This window comes from Hemicordylus capensis, chromosome 3 (genome assembly GCF_027244095.1).
Source record: "Hemicordylus capensis ecotype Gifberg chromosome 3, rHemCap1.1.pri, whole genome shotgun sequence".
Lineage (NCBI taxonomy): Eukaryota > Metazoa > Chordata > Lepidosauria > Squamata > Cordylidae > Hemicordylus > Hemicordylus capensis.
The window spans coordinates 170,940,195-170,956,259 of NC_069659.1; the positions used below are offsets into that span (position 1 = coordinate 170,940,195).

General features: G+C 40.6%; 1 protein-coding gene across 6 annotated transcripts in view; it reads left to right on the forward strand.

The window, feature by feature from the left end:
- Positions 1–16,065, forward strand: part of DACH1 (dachshund family transcription factor 1) — a 553,005-nt gene that overhangs the window by 476,647 nt on the left and 60,293 nt on the right. For all 6 annotated transcript variants that reach the window (XM_053307879.1, XM_053307882.1, XM_053307883.1 and 3 more), the window contains one exon: positions 15,496–15,647. In XM_053307879.1, the coding sequence (XP_053163854.1) occupies positions 15,496–15,647 (152 nt within the window). The remainder of the gene's footprint in view (positions 1–15,495; positions 15,648–16,065) is intronic.

Consider the following 16,065-nt stretch of genomic DNA (forward strand, 5'->3'; position numbering starts at 1 on the left):
GGTCCTCAGGTGTTATTGGACTTCAACTCCCATAATCCCCAACCAAAGGCCACTGAGGCTGGGGATTATGGAAGTTGAAGTCCAATAACACCTGAGGACCCAAGTTTGAGAATCCCTGATCTAAATGCTGAAACACCTCAGTGGGGCAAAGCTTTAGGGCTTTTGAGGAAGTTGGTTACATACAAAGCAAGGATACATTGGTGAACTTCCCAACTAACTTCACCAGTGCACCAGGGAAAGAGCAATTGTTGATGTCCTTGCCTCTGTATCACCCAGTTATATGTCCTTGAGAGTGGTGCAGCCCTTGGGGACGTATTCTTGGTCAAGGAGGAGGGCATCAAAAGTTGCCCCTTCACCAGTGCATTGGTGAAGTTAGTTGAGAAGTGCTGTTAGGCTTCTATTCCTGCACTGGTGTATCCTTATTCGGTATTGCAGACACTGTATGCAATTGCTGTGTCCCCATTTTTTATAATGCCTGAACAGAGCTCCTGATTCCTATAGAAATTTAGCAATTGTATTTATAAGACCCACGCATACTGGAAAATATCAGATTGTATTGGTTCCGATGTGATATTATGAATATCGTAATTGGACATGGGGACCCTTAAAAATAAAATTGGTATCATTATTGGATTTCCAACTGGAAACCAAATAAAAATCGGGGGAAATTGGCAAACCGTGATAACTATTTTCTGAGCTCCCTCCACCTTTGGTTGACAAGGTGCTTTTGCACACCCCTTCTATTGCAAAAGTAAGAGAACAATACAGAAATCCCTTTGAAGTAGCACGATAACACCTTCTCAAAGCAAAAAACCCCCACTGCTGTTTATGGAGAAAGGAGAAAAATTCAAAGTTCGGTAATGGGTGGCTCTGAGATTTGACACACAGGTGTGCTCTGTAAGGTCATGCACACAACCATTAGTTGGGTGGGGAGGGAGAGCTGGGGAAAGGCTACCTTGCCCCCAATCAGTCTGTGCACTCATCTTCGGTACGCGGACATATGCATACATGATCCACACTGCTTCGTACAATGCAGATATCTGGAAGCCGGGACTCATTTTCCAAGCTTCCGGGAATTCCACAATGCACCATGCTATAGGAGTGGAGGATTCATCCCCCAGGGGTCAGGTGCTCTAGGTACCCAACTCTGTGTATGCATGGGCTGTGTGCAGCCCGAGCATAATCATGACCTCAATCTGGGGTAAAGGGTGCGCTCACACCCCAGGTTAACCCCATATTGTGTTGTTTTCTTCCTTGTGCAACCGCATGGGAATGCAAGGAAAGCCTGTGGGGAAAAGAAACATTCAGAGTGTGGTAATGCTGAGCAGCGATCTCTGAAATTTGGCACACAAGTAGTAAAGGATGGCAGGACGGCAGATGATAGGGGAAATTTGCATTGCAACTTAAGGTGGATTTCCCCCCCCCAAAATGGTTGTGCTTTAGTGGAGGTCCACCACGTGTGATAAAATGTCCACGGTGGTGCTTACGTTTCCAACAGTTCCCTGGATAACTACTATCCATCTTACTGATAGTTACAGGAGTAATATACCAATGAAAATACATCTTATCCCTGTTTTCTCTTAAAAGACTATTTGCGGTGAATTTTATATTCACTTTCCATTGGTATTCCCAGTTTTGCATATCAATTGTTTGATTTAGGTTTCACATCCATTTTATCATACAGTCTTTAACCTGTTCTGTTTCTGCATCGTATTTAAACAACAACTTGTATATTCGCTCCAGTAAGTGGTGAACACTTTTAGTTATTAATACCTCAAATTCTGTTAATTCTCTAAGCTTCCCACCTTGTTTTTGTATCTCTGTCTGCACGATTGAGCTAATTTGTAAATATTGGAACCATGGGGGTTCCTCAGACCATTCTTGCATAAGAGTTTGAAATGATTTAGGTTTTAGATTTTGAATGGTTAAGTTTTGCAAGCTATATGCTTTCTCTCTCCAAGGACTATACTTGTTGGAATTTTCTTCTTAACGGGGGGAAAAAAATTCAAAATAGATGCCAGAGGCGATATGTCCAGCGTGATCCTTTTCTTGTATTTATCCCAAACATACAGCAAACTGTTTCTAATTCAGTGGGGTTTTATCTCTGGATTATTCCTTATTGTATTTATCCATAAAAATTTATATAACCCTTCTGATAGCTCTGATCCCTCCGTGTCCATGAACAAATCATATGGTACTGTAATGCAATCCGAGATCCATGTCAGACAACTGGCATGGTAGTATAATTTCAGGTTGGGAATGGTCAGTCCTCCCTGTTCCTTAACATCTTGCATTATCTTGAACTTAACTCTTGGTTTCTTATAAGCCCAGATAAAAGAATGTAAGTGTCTCTGCTATAAATTCAGCATTTTGTCTTCGATCCTATCCGGAATCATTTGGAATAGAAAATTCATTTTTGGGAAAACATTCATTTTAACTGATGCTATCTTTCCAAACCAAGAATGATTTAATTTTTTTCACCAGTCTAGGTCTGTTAAAACAGATTTCCATGCTGGCAAATAGTTGTTCTTAAACATTTATTATTTCTAGTTAGGTTGAGCCCTAGATATTTGATAGGTTTTGTTGTTGTCTGAAACCCATTTTTATCATGCAAATAACTTGATTTCATAGCTGACAAATTCCACGTAATAATCTGTGTTTTTGTTTCTATTAATCTTGTATCCTGAGACCTTGCTGCATTGGTCGATTTGTTCCATTATTGCCTCCAAAGAGTCTTTTGGTCAGGTAATAGTGATGACCACATCATCAGTGTATAGTTTTATTTTATGTTCTTGAGCTGCCATCTTAATTCCATGGATTCTTTGCTCCTGTTGAATCTTCTCCGCCAGAGGTTTTAAAGTCAAAATGAACAACAAGAGGGAAAGGGGGCACCCTTATTAATAATGGATGGCAGTACTCTATATTTAATTTCAAGTAAATTGGTCCATGACTAGTTTTTAATGCTAGAACTGTAAAAAGCAGCTATGGACACCATTTTGCATTTCTACAACTATTTTCTATTCTGTTATTTTTGCTGATAATTTGGGATCCATTCCGATAATTACAGTCTACAATCGGCTTCTCCATATCGGATCAGAATGATTCCCAATGTGTCCAATATTGTGTATATCAGAACTGATATAACTATTGGATATATCAGACAACACAGGCCTAGTATTTATTTCCTTTCAAAACAGGGGACTCAAATTGTAGCCCCAAATGGTTAAGGTTTTTCCAGGTGAGTCAAAAAGCTGATTTTTTGAATATACATTGTTCAATATGTTCCAATTATTACAAAAAGAATAATTCAATCCTGATTATTTATCCTGGTTAAATGCAGTTTGTCTAAGATTGCCTAGAAAATCAGCATTCTCATAACTAGCAGTTTGTCTAGGACTGCCCGGAAAAATCAGCATTCTCATAACTAGCAGTTTGTCTAGGATTGCCTGGAAAATCAGCATTCTCATAACTAGCTCCGTGGGGCTCAGCAATCCTTGTTAACTCTTTAACTAGGATTGCCATTATTGTGAGAACACAGCCTAGATATAATATTGAAATATTAGTTCTAATTAAATTCTAATATTTTAATTATGAGTATGTAGAGAAGGCAGGAAATAGGCCAATAAGATTTTAAGATGGACTTTGCTTCTGAAATATTTGTTGGTAAATTGGGTATATTCTGACTGTGTTACATGTATTACTGTTGATAAGGTACCAACAAATTTGAGTTTGTTGTTTCTCTCCATATTCAATATTTTTAATTCTTTATTCTTTGAGACAATGTTATGACGTATTGATGGCATGTATGATTTAATTATGTGGAAAAAAAATTTAAATGGTATTACAATATTATATGGTGATGGGATGCAAGAAGTTCTAGAAATGTGGAAGAAGCATAAGAAAATACGTATGAAGAGCCTTGCTGGATCAGGCCCAAGGCCTATCCAGCCCTTTATCACAGTGGCCTTCTAGATGCTTCTGGAAAGCCCACAAGTGGGAGATAAAGGCAAACCTTTCCCCTGCTGATACTCCCCTGGCAACTGGCATCTGGAGGCAGCCATCAAGACTAGTAGTAATTGATAGACCTGTTCTCCATGAATTTGTCTAAGCCCCTTTTAAAGCCATCCAAGCTGGATGGCACTGTGAGAACACACTTACTTGTCTTATCATCTATCTTCTATATATTTAATTCTCTAAGGCATGCCCTTGGCTAATCTGATGTGTGGCAGCTCTCGTGAGAGTTCGCAAGCAGAAGCACCTGGTTGGGCAGTGGGGATTCCATATGCAGATAGGGAGAAGGAGCCTGTGAGAGCAGAAGCACCATGGTGATTGGGCAGTGGGGATTCCCTATGCAGATAGAGAAGAGGAGCCTGTGGCACCATGGTGATTGGGCAGTGGGGCTTCCATAGGCGGAGGAGCCTGTAATGGTTAAGGTCAGTTGGAATGCAACTGTTACTGGTTGGAAGATGTTCTTGATTGTAGAGGAGAGGAATATATCTAAATATAATGATAGTGAGCAGGGGTCTGCGAAGAGAGGGGTAGTGAGGGAGGAAAGAGCCCCTTCAGGAGAATGAGACTGCTGTTGTGTTAATTATATCAGGAAACAGAATGAACAAGATCTGTTAACTCAGGGAGGGAGGGAGGGAGGGAGAGAGAGTGCATGAAGGGAGGGGGAAGAGTGGGGAAGAGCGAGTGGAGGAGAGAGAAGGAGAGAAAAAGAAGGGAAGGGAAGAGAGACAAGGGCGAGGGATGGGCCCTAGCCTGTCAGCAGCCTGAGGGGAATGAGCGGCCATGGCGGCACCAGCAGCAAGGAAGGGCCCAGTCAACCACTGCTGCTCATTGGAGCTACCAAGGCCATTGGCAGAGGGAGGCAGGCAGGCAAGGGATGGGTCCGGGCCTGTCAGCAGCCCAAGGGGAATGAGCAGCCATGGCTGTGGCAGCAGCAAGGAAGGGCTCCTGTGGGGAGGAGCAGGAGCGAAGCGGGGCTCGGGTAAGGAGGTCTCTGGGGATAGGAGGCTGAAGCTTGGCCATTAGGCGCCAGCAACGCTGCAGCATGACCAAGAGAGGTGAGGGGGATGGAGTAAGGGGATGGAGGAGTGATCAAGAGGGGTGAGGGGGATGGAAGCAGTAGGATGGAGGAGAAGGAGCAGGAGTGCCGCTCAGGTGAGGGTGGGGAGATCTCTGAGGTGAGGGGGCTGTGGCAGGGCTGAGGGGAGCAATCAAGTACTAGCGCGCAGATGCTCTGTGCAGGTTAAACTATTTCATTTTAATTCATGAACAATACTTTCAAAATATACTCCAGTACAATGCAGTGACCTAAGGGATACTGTTTTGTTATATGCAAGGCCAAATTATTTTGGTACCATACAATATATTAAAAATCTGAATACATAAAAGCACACAGTTGCCTGATCATGAGAAGTTAGCCTGTGTTGCAGGAGCAGAAGCAACAGAACTCAGTCAAATTTATGTGGGATCCTAATGTGGCATGAAACTTTTTGAGTTGAAACTTGTGTAGTAGTGAACATCAAGCTTGAGGATACCACTGAAAACTTGCTAATAGATGCATTTTGTCAGCTTGTTTCAGACTTTTGATGAATGCACTTGCCACAAGAATCACATCAGGTATAAAACTGCATACTGATTTCATTTTGAATTTTGTTTATGAACACGCTGATTAGCATTGCTAGTTCCTTTTAGTTGTTTTGGCATTTCTATGAAAGGTGAATAATAGGAACAGAAAGATGAAATAATGAGCAAGCAACAGTGACATATGCAGTAACAACCATTTGAAGGATTATGTGAAATAGGGCACAATCCACTGGGAAGTTCTCCTGCAACGACTCATTAAAATGATTGGTTGCTGCACAAGAACACCCATACATTTCGGTGGGTTTACATAACAGACATTCAGAGCTGATTCTCTCATTATGCAAGGTGCATGCATGTTCAAGACTGCAATGGGGCTCAGAGTTCCATACCTAGCTTTATGCTATTCTAGCTATCCTTGGGCAGGTATTTAGGTAGAAATTTCTTTCTTTTCCCATAGGAATTGGAATGGGTTGAAATTCTTTAATCAATATCCCCTCACTCCCTGGCCCTTTTAAAATCTGGAAGAAATTGAGCCTTTTTAAAAATAGAATGGAAATTGAGTAGTATATCCTTTCTAAAAGCAGGAAGTTGGACCTGAAGATTCCTTTTAGAATTTTTTTTTTAAATTCTGCTTTCCCAGCACATAATTGCCACTTTTTTTTTTTACAACATTAGAATCGCTGAGATTTGAATAGAAGCTTTGAGTTTTGGTTATCTCAAGCACGCACGTATTACAACCTAAAACACCTAGTATGGCTGGTAGATGGCATTGAGCTTGGTGAATCAGAAGCTGTACATGTTTGTGTTACCACAGAACTATTCTGTATCAGCTTAGGGAAAATATCCTCAAAAACTGCCCACTTCAAATGTTTTAGATACACAACACAGTGGCTGACATCCAGACCAATGGAGAATGGACATACAAGGAAGATGTGTCTTCACTGCAGAGAGCTTTCCTACTACAGATCCAGCAGAGTGAATTTCAGTGATTTCCTCTGGAAGTGCCCTGTGTCATCCTGAAATATGTCCCTGGTGGTGCATGACTCTTAGGAACATAATTTTGAGTCCGACAGGGCACTTGTGAGCTATAGTAAATTGCCAGCATTCACCTGCTGCTCACCTGGTGCTATGCACCTAAGAAAGCTCTCCTCAGGACAGACACATCTTGTGGCATGTCCACATTCCATTGCTCTAGATGTCAGCCAATGACTTCTATGAATTTCATCAGAAAGAGGATGCATAGTAAGACCTTGCAATAACTATATTCACTGGTACTGATCCAGAGAAGGAGATCCACATGTGTGGAAACTGTCTTCCACATCCTTTCCAGGAACCATGAGTAATATAGTTGCACACCTGAATATAGAAGTCATGTAGATTTCAGTGGAATGTGCATTTAGAGGTATATTTCATTGGAAGCAATGCAGCGTAGATTAGAGACAACATGCGAATGTGCATTTCAATGTATATCCCACTAAAGTAGCAGTTGCTGGTGCACACAAAAAGTCTGCTCTTGAACATGGATCTCTGTTTCTGAATTGGAGCAACTGTCCAGATTGCATTGATATAGGGAAAGAAAAAGTTAAACATTGCTGTAAATATTAGTCCTCAGGTATTACAGAAGAATGATCCCTAAATGTTTAAAAATTCACTGGCTGAAATCTTCATTCATGAAACACCCATGCAACAGGAGAAGCACTGGTATGGCACCAAGGTTTATTTATGTTTTAAATAAACATTTTTTTAAAAGAACAAAACAAAAAAGACTCCAGTCACAGAATCACTCTGACCACTATTTTCTACAAAGACGTCTTTCACAATGCATACAATTCCAAGAATGATTTCTAAATTACCTGGAACTTGTCACAAGTTTCCCTTTTAAAATAAGCTATTTTTTATTAAGCATCCCAAGGTAGTAAATAGGTAATCCACTGTTCTCGCTCAGGAGTATCCTTCATTTTTCATTTCTAAAGTATAAGGCATTTCACCAGAACTAGTGTCCAAAATAACCATACTTCCTTACCCCGAGATAAATTCCACTTCCTTGGAAGTGGAATCCAAGTATTATTATAGAAGCTGAAAAACTCAAAATGAGAACGTGAAGAGTTCCAGACTAATGCTACACGTGTGTGTGTGTGTGCGCGCGCGCATACACACACACACACACACACATTTCAGTGACCTGCTTTCCCCCTGGAAGCCTTCTGTGTCAGCAGAAAATAACACTAGGGACATATTTTAGGGTGGCACAGAGTGGGAAAGGGGAGGTTGTTGAAATTTGCCCCCCTGCTGAGCCAGCATTGGAGCTGGGTTAAGTGAAATTTTCAGAAGCACCAGTGCTTCTTCCATTGCACCGGCATTTTGTTAGTCAGGATGTCAGCCACTGTCCATTGCTGGGGTTCTTCTCCTCTCCCTTTTTAGCACTTTGCCAATTGATTGATTGTTAAATTTATATACCGCCCTTCATTAAAACAATCCCAAGGTGGTTTACAAAACATTTAAAACAATACAAGACCATGAAAGTTACACAATAAAAATATCTAATTAAAAGTTTTTGTATAAAACACACACAATATGTCCATAAAATACAGAACAGCAAAAACACTCCTATACAAACCTGGATAAAAAGCCAAGATTTCACTTGCTTTCTAAAAACTGTGATGGAGACTGAGGAGCGGATGCCCACCGGGAGAGCAGTCCAAATCGTGGCAGCAATGACTGGGAAGGCCCTGCCCCACTGCATGACAGCTGAGCCTCCCTCATTGTCAGCACACAAAGCAGAGCCCCCTCCAATTACCTCATCAAGCGGGTTGAGACCCTTGGGAGCACATGGTCCCTCAGGTTAAGAGCTTTAAAGATCAAAACCAGCACCTTGAATTGGACCTGGAAACAAATTGGCAGCCAATGTAGTTCTTTCAAAATGGGTGTAATATGATCCCATTGGGAAGCTCCAGATAAAATCCTAGCTGTTGCATTTTGCGCTAGCCGCAATTTCTGAATATTCTTGAAGGGCAGCCCCACGCAGAGTGTATTACAGTAATCCAGCCATGGCGTGAGTAATGTGTGGGTAATTATGGCCAGATCTGCCTTCTCAATGACTTGTTTATTTATTTATTTATTTATTTATTTATTTATTTATTTATTTATTTATTCGATTTCTATACCCTCCTTCCAAAAATGGCTCAGAGCGGTTTACAGAGAAAAATAATAAACACATAAGATGGCTCCCTGTCCCCAAAGGGCTCACAATCTAAAAAGAAACAAGACAGCACCAGCAACAGTCACTGGAAGTATTGTGCTGGGGGTGAATAGGGCCTGGATCTTGTCCTATATTTCCTTTGTAACTTATAAAATTAAATATTGCTTGCAAACATCTCCTGTATATATATTTGTGTTTGCAAATATATATTGTATTCATCTAAAGATTTTTTCTTGTTGTTTTATGATAAACACGAGTCAAATCTCAGCAGAAAAACTATCAAAATGGCACCTTTAGAAATATATATGACACAACAAGAAAAAATATTTCATGCACAAGCATTTCCATGCATTAGTATTATGTCTTCATCGTCTGAGAATAGCAAAATACCAGCTGTTCTACTCAGGAACTTCATTCTCCCCAAGGCTTTGTTTTGGGGTGAATTATTCTTTTCTGATAATGAAACACATGTCAAAAACCTTATATTAAATATGCACCTAAATAAAAAAAAACACCACTTTACCTTTCACATAGCAATTCAGATAGTTAATTAAAATTAAAGGAGAAATCAAAGTCACTCTTATATTTGGCAATAATGTCTGTTGAAAATATTCTTGAACAAGAGAAAAATACTCAAAATAGTCTTGTTTTCTGCTTGGAGCTACCATACAAATAAATATTAGCCGTATCAACACGTCATTAACAAGATTACACATCTGGGTGGGGGTGAGGGCTTGGGCGGGGAGCTGTGGCCAGGTAGAAGAGCTGGAGCGATTGGTGACTGAGACAGCAGCGCTGTTCACCTAATAGCACTTCTCCCAGGGGAGTACATGGGGTGGCTAGTTGCTCTACATTTCTAAATTTTGGTATTTGCCATGCTGTAGTTCTTTTAGGCATTTTATATTTTGAAATGTACAGCCTCTTCTTGCATTGATAGTTCTTTGGAGAAAGGATGAGGCTAGAAGGAGGGAGCCCAAGTGCAGTCACCACTGCACTGATCAGGGCTGCAGGATTTGGTTTATTCATGCCATGCTGTTTCTCATCATTGTGAAGGAAGAGGCAGTTGTCAGTTTGGTTTATATGAAAACTTCACACAAGTCCTATTAGGAGGGGGAGCTCTGAGGGGTCAAAATGAATTGGGGGGTAGAATTGGCAACTAGCCATGAAAAAAGCTGGCCTGGTCTACTGTTGTCTCTATAACAGAAGTTCACTGTGCAGTAATTAGCAGATGAAGCTTTTTGCAGCGTGGAGATGACCGCTAATTGCTGCAGATCAAATGGATGTTAAAGGGCCTATTACAGGGGCTGGTTCAACAGCTGGCAGCCATGAATGGGATAAAGAATTAGGAGTGGAGAGTATTCCCGTGACTTTAACAGAAACACAGAAGGGAAATGTCTTTGATCTGGTATTACTAAGGTGCTACTGAGAAACAAGACATTGCACCCCCAGGCCCCAATAAAGATAAGACACATACAGCTGGATGAACTAGGGCCACTTTATTAATTTAAATAATACAAATCCTGCAGCGAGGCATGACAATTCAGAGTGTGGTTACCCCAACTAAGGGTCAGTCTCATAAGAAAAGAATGCCCAACTCTGGGCAAAAGACTGGGTTCCACCCAGACTGAATCCAGACATCATCTGGACAAAGGTTCTGCCCGGACTAAATCCGGATATCATAACAGCCACGGAGTGAAACCCCACTGAGGGGAGCTCAGATAGCCCCACCCAGGCTGCAAAACTCTGAATGTTGGGTGCCAGCCTGCCCCTGAGTAGGGGTGGATTCCAGCCCAAGGGCTGCAAGGGCTGTTCTTCAGCTTGCCTACTCATCTTAAATGGTTCTCCAGTCAAACACCAATTAATACACTTAAACTAACCCACACTCATTGGCAAAGTGACCAATCAAGAGGTGACAACCCTAAAAACAGTTTCAGTGAGAAGCAGGCGAAAAAGGGTCACACCAAGGCAATCAGGTGTGACCCAAAAAATTCCTACTTGGCCCCTAATGGCAACTGGACTTCCCTCACTGAAGTGGGTGGGAGGGAGGGGTGTTCCGTCCAAGTAACTGAGCGAATGCTATGGAGCCAGCTGTTTAAGATGCCGCTCCTGAATTCCAATTGGCTAGTCCGCGTCACGTGACAGACTATGGAAATGGTGGCATCCATGTCTGTTTCAGGGGCCAAGAGCACAACCCGGCCCCCCGCAGTCGTATGAAATCAGCGGCATGGAGCGGCATAGTTGGATGATTGCGAGTAAATTTCATCAATGCTGTGATCTGACCAGACCGCAGGTGTTGAACTGCTTCTATTGCAGAACAGTAAGTATTCTGTAGGAGGGTGTCAATAGGCCAGGTCATGCACTTACTTGCTGTGCTGACATCAGTGACCCTTCTGGAGAATCGATGCTAGTATGGAAAGCCTGACTTGTCATACCCTGTGTTGGGGTCTTACGCTTACTTGACAACCGCCGTGTTTCTAGAGTCTTAGAAATGTTCATTGTCTCTTTTGAATAGGTTTACAGAGTTGGATTGTTGAGAAAGAAGAATATATATTAACTTTAATATGGTGTTCCTGAATTGCCAGAAGCAGTTATATCACATAATTGTTATGTGAAATTCATGGAAGCGTTTTTAAAATGCTTTAAGGGCAAGGGCCATATCATTTTGCTACTGTGATCTGTGGTTGTGTTTTAATTGGCTAGTGTTTACAATGTGTGCATTTCCCCCCCTTTAAAAACATAGCTGTTTTTCAAGATTCTTTCGGTCATAGCTTATCTCACATCCACAAAAATCCATTCTTCCTGTGTGAGATATGTACATTTGTTTTGCTTCAAACTTATTCACACTCAAAGTTTATTTCACACGGGACATCAAAAAACCCAGTCATTTTATGTCAGATTATTTTTCCTTAGTTTAACATTCATTAAAATAAGTTCAACATAAGTTCAGGTCTCTATTCCTGCACTGTAGTTTGATGCAGTTACTGTTTATCACTACAAGTGACTAGCCACTGTGTGGAATGAGTGTGATTTAGTGTCATTTAAAGAATGTTTAAGTTATTCTTGCTGTTGATTCCAGAAAAGGATGTAAGAGAATCTTTGAAGTATTGCAGACATGGTAGTGATGATGTATATGTTTACCTCCCCCCGCCGCCCTGCCACTTAGTTTAAAAGGTTCCACCTTTTGTCAATGGTGGAACAAGAAATCTGTGTGTGCAGCAGACATATAGGGATGTTCTAATAGATAGTCTTGAGAGAAGCAAATTATTTGGACCCATTTCAAATAGGCTTTGTGGGGGACTATGGAGTGGAGACTGCCTTGGTTGGCCTGTTGGATGATCTCCAATTAGGAATTTACAGGGGGAGTGTGAGTCTGTTGGCCCTCTTGGTTCTTTTGATGGCTTTCCATACCATCTACCATGGTATCCTTCTGGACTGCCTGAAGGTGTTAGGAGTGGGAGGCACTGCTTTGCAGAAGTTCAGCTCCTACTGTAGATTCCATTTGGTGCCACTTGGAGATTGTTGATCTTCAGAGCGAGAGCTGTTGTATGGAGCCCTGCTCCATTCTATCTCCAGTGGTTGTTGTTGTTGTTGTTGTTGTTTTAATCTACATGAAACTGCTGGGAGAGATCATCAGGAGATCTGGTGCAGAGTGGTATCAATATGCTTATGACACCCAAATCCATTTCTCCATATCATCTTCATTGGGAAATGGCTTAGCCCCGTCTAAATGCCTGCCTGGGATTGATAATTGGCTGGATGAGGGAGAACAAACTGAAGTTGAATCCAAACAAGATGGAGATACTCAATGTGGGAGGTCAGAACTTAGGAAGTGGTTTAGATATGCTTGTTCTGGATGGGCTTACTCTCTCCCTGAAAGAACAGGTATATAGTCTGGGAGTACTTCTGGACCCAAACCTCTCCCTGATATTGCAGACTGAGGCAGTGGCCAGGAGTGTGTTTTATCAGCCAGCAGCGTCCATTTCTTCAGATAAACTACCTTAAAAATGGTGCATATGCTAGTAACATCCAGACTGGACTACTGCAATGCACTCTACATTGGGCTGCCTTTGTAGTCTGGAAACGGCAACTGGTGCAATATGTGGCAGCCAGGCTGGACTCCAGCGTTACCTGAAGAAACCATGTTACTCCTGTTTTAAAAGAACTGCCCTGGCTGCCAATAGGTTTCTGGGCAAAATACAAAGTGCTAGTTATGGTTTCAGCCCAGGGTATTTACCTCTTCATGAATCCCGCTGCCTATTAAGATCATCAGAGGAGGTCTGGTTGTGGTTACTACCAGCTCATTTGGTGGTGACCCAAACTCAGGCATTTTTGACAGTTTCCCCAGGGCTCTGGAACATGCTTGCAAATGAAATCATAACCTCCTCAACTCTGACTGTTTTTAAGTAACTTTTGAAAATGAACCTATTTTGTTAGGCTTTTCGTTTATAATGTTTTAAAGTTTTATTGATGGTTATTTTAATTTGTTTTATTTAAGGTTTTAACTGTTGATGTGTTTTAATTTATAAAGTGCCCAGAGATTTTATATGAGGTGGTACAGGTGAAACTCGGAAAATTAGAATATCGTGCAAAAGTCCATTAATTTCAGTAATGCAAATTAAAAGGTGAAACTGATATATGAGACAGACGCATTACATGCAAAGCGAGATAAGTCAAGCCTTAATTTGTTATAATTGTGATGATCATGGCGTACAGCTCATGAAAACCCCAAATCTACAATCTCAGAAAATTAGAATATTACATGGAACCAAGAAGACAAGGATTGAAGAATAGAACAATATCGGACCTCTGAAAAGTATAAGCATGCATATGTATTCAGTACTTGGTTTGGGCCCCTTTTGCAGCAATTACTGCCTCAATGCGGTGTGGCATGGATGCTATCAGCCTGTGGCACTGATGAGGTATTATGGAAGACCAGGATGCTTCATTAGCGGCCTTCAGCAATTCTGCATTGTTTGGTCTCATGTCTCTCATCCTTCTCTTGGCAATGCCCCATAGATTCTCTATGGGGTCAGGTCAGGCGAGTTTGCTGGCCAATCAAGCACAGTACACTGTAAACTTTTCAGAGGTCCGATATTGTTCTTTTCTTCAATCCTTGTCTTCTTGGTTCCATGTAATATTCTAATTTTCTGAGATTGTGGATTTGGGGTTTTCATGAGCTGTACGCCATGATCATCACAATTATAACAAATTAAGGCTTGACTTATCTCGCTTTGCATGTAATGCGTCTGTCTCATATATCAGTTTCACCTTCTAATTTGCATTACTGAAATTAATGGACTTTTGCACAATATTCTAATTTTCCGAGTTTCACCTGTATATACATGGGGTATATGGGGTGGTATCAATCAATCAATTAATCCATCAGTAATAGTCAGAAAGCATGTTCCAACCAAATTTACTCAGTTAAGTAAATTTTCATTTCATTGAAATGTGTGTGCTTAAAACTTAACTAAAATGAGGATTACACAAGCAGATAATATCCGTAATTAGACAGGTATGTGAATGAAATCAGTATAAGGAAGTATGCAGGCACTACTTTATAGTTTAGGTGAATAAATCAAATAGTGTTCTGCCGTTATAAGCCCTGAACATTCTAAATATACATGAAATCAGACTATTAATCCAAAATATCAGAAATTTGGTAGGGCACATCTAATTGTTGAGTGCTATGTTCTGATCAAATTTCAGACAGATTTGAAGTCTATGTAATATAATACATTTTATTTTGTTTTGCCTACATTTGTAATACACATTAATGAATGATTTGACTCTTTGGGGTGGAGCCTCTTCCCTTATAATCATCTAAATCTGAGGAGAAGGCTTTTAGCTGCTGATATATATAGGATATATCAGATATCTCAACAGTCTTAATCTGAACCCCAGATTGCCATGCTTACCGCAGCAATATGTACGCTGTTATGCAAGAAGCCTCATTTCAACACACAGATGTTGTTGAAGGATTGTTAAATAAAATGACATACCTGGAATAAATTCCCCACACATACACACACCTCCAGCATAGCTGTTTGGCACTGTCAGAACTGACACTACCATCCATCTCTTTAGAAATAAGTATGCAATGCTGAAGGACTGTGTTTATTCCCAATACTGGATGCAGAACTTTTTCTTTCCTGCATAGCAGTTATTTTTATGTGTGTACAAACCCAGCCCAGCAGGTGATTTGCACACGGAGGTTTACTTTTGCATGCCCTATCTGGATCAAGGAGATAGTTGATTATAGGTTAACTAAATGAGAATCATTTTCACATAAAACACACCCTTGAAATATAAAATATGTATCATACTAGGAAATATTCTATTGTCAATCCCAACAGCACACAGACTAAAATTGGATAATTGGGAAGGTACCCATAAAGTCAGTCTAAATATATTATCACAAGTATATGTGAGATAATATTTGTTTTTAAAAGATTCTATGGCACTGTAAACTCAGTCTCATTAGAGACTGCATTTAAAAGGCTTATAAAGTTACTCATTAATGTTATCTTGTTGTATCTCCACAGCTTTTTCATTAAAGAAAATTCAGCAGAAAGCATTTTCTCCTGATAGCAGGAACCAATTTGCAATAAATGTTCTGGAAACCACTAGGGAAGCCATTACTGAGGTCTAATAAAAACAGACAAGCGTAACTTGTTCTATATTTTTGTTTCAATCACATACAGATGAGACCCCGCTCTCTACACCAACCGCAAGAGACAGCCTTGACAAACTTTCGCTAACTGGGCATGGGCAGCCGCTACCTCCAGGTTTTCCATCTCCTTTTCTATTTCCTGATGGCTTGTCCTCTATAGAAACCCTTCTGACTAACATCCAGGTAGGACTTCCTTGTAGATCAGTGTAAAACAACACAGATAAACCAGTCACTGAATTGTCTACATCGATACAATCAATTGAGCTTTCACTAGTTCATAGGACTGAAAGAATTTGAAGTATTAAAGACACCAGGGTAATCAAATGAGTTTATAAACCTATTTAAATGTAGTACATAAAATACAGTTTATAATGCTGAACTGATACTGAATTAGATGCAAGTGATGTAAGTATGTTGTCTAGAATGCTCTTTCTGTTGCAAAGCAGTGATTTGTAGTGATCTGTTTAACTTTCCTGATGGTGCTAAATACAGAAAACCTGCAGTAATAAATGGTTATTTTAAACTGCCTTAATGCCAAGGTGGAAATGACATGTTAATCTATGGAAAATATGCCTTAATATAAAAGGCATTCATAGAACAG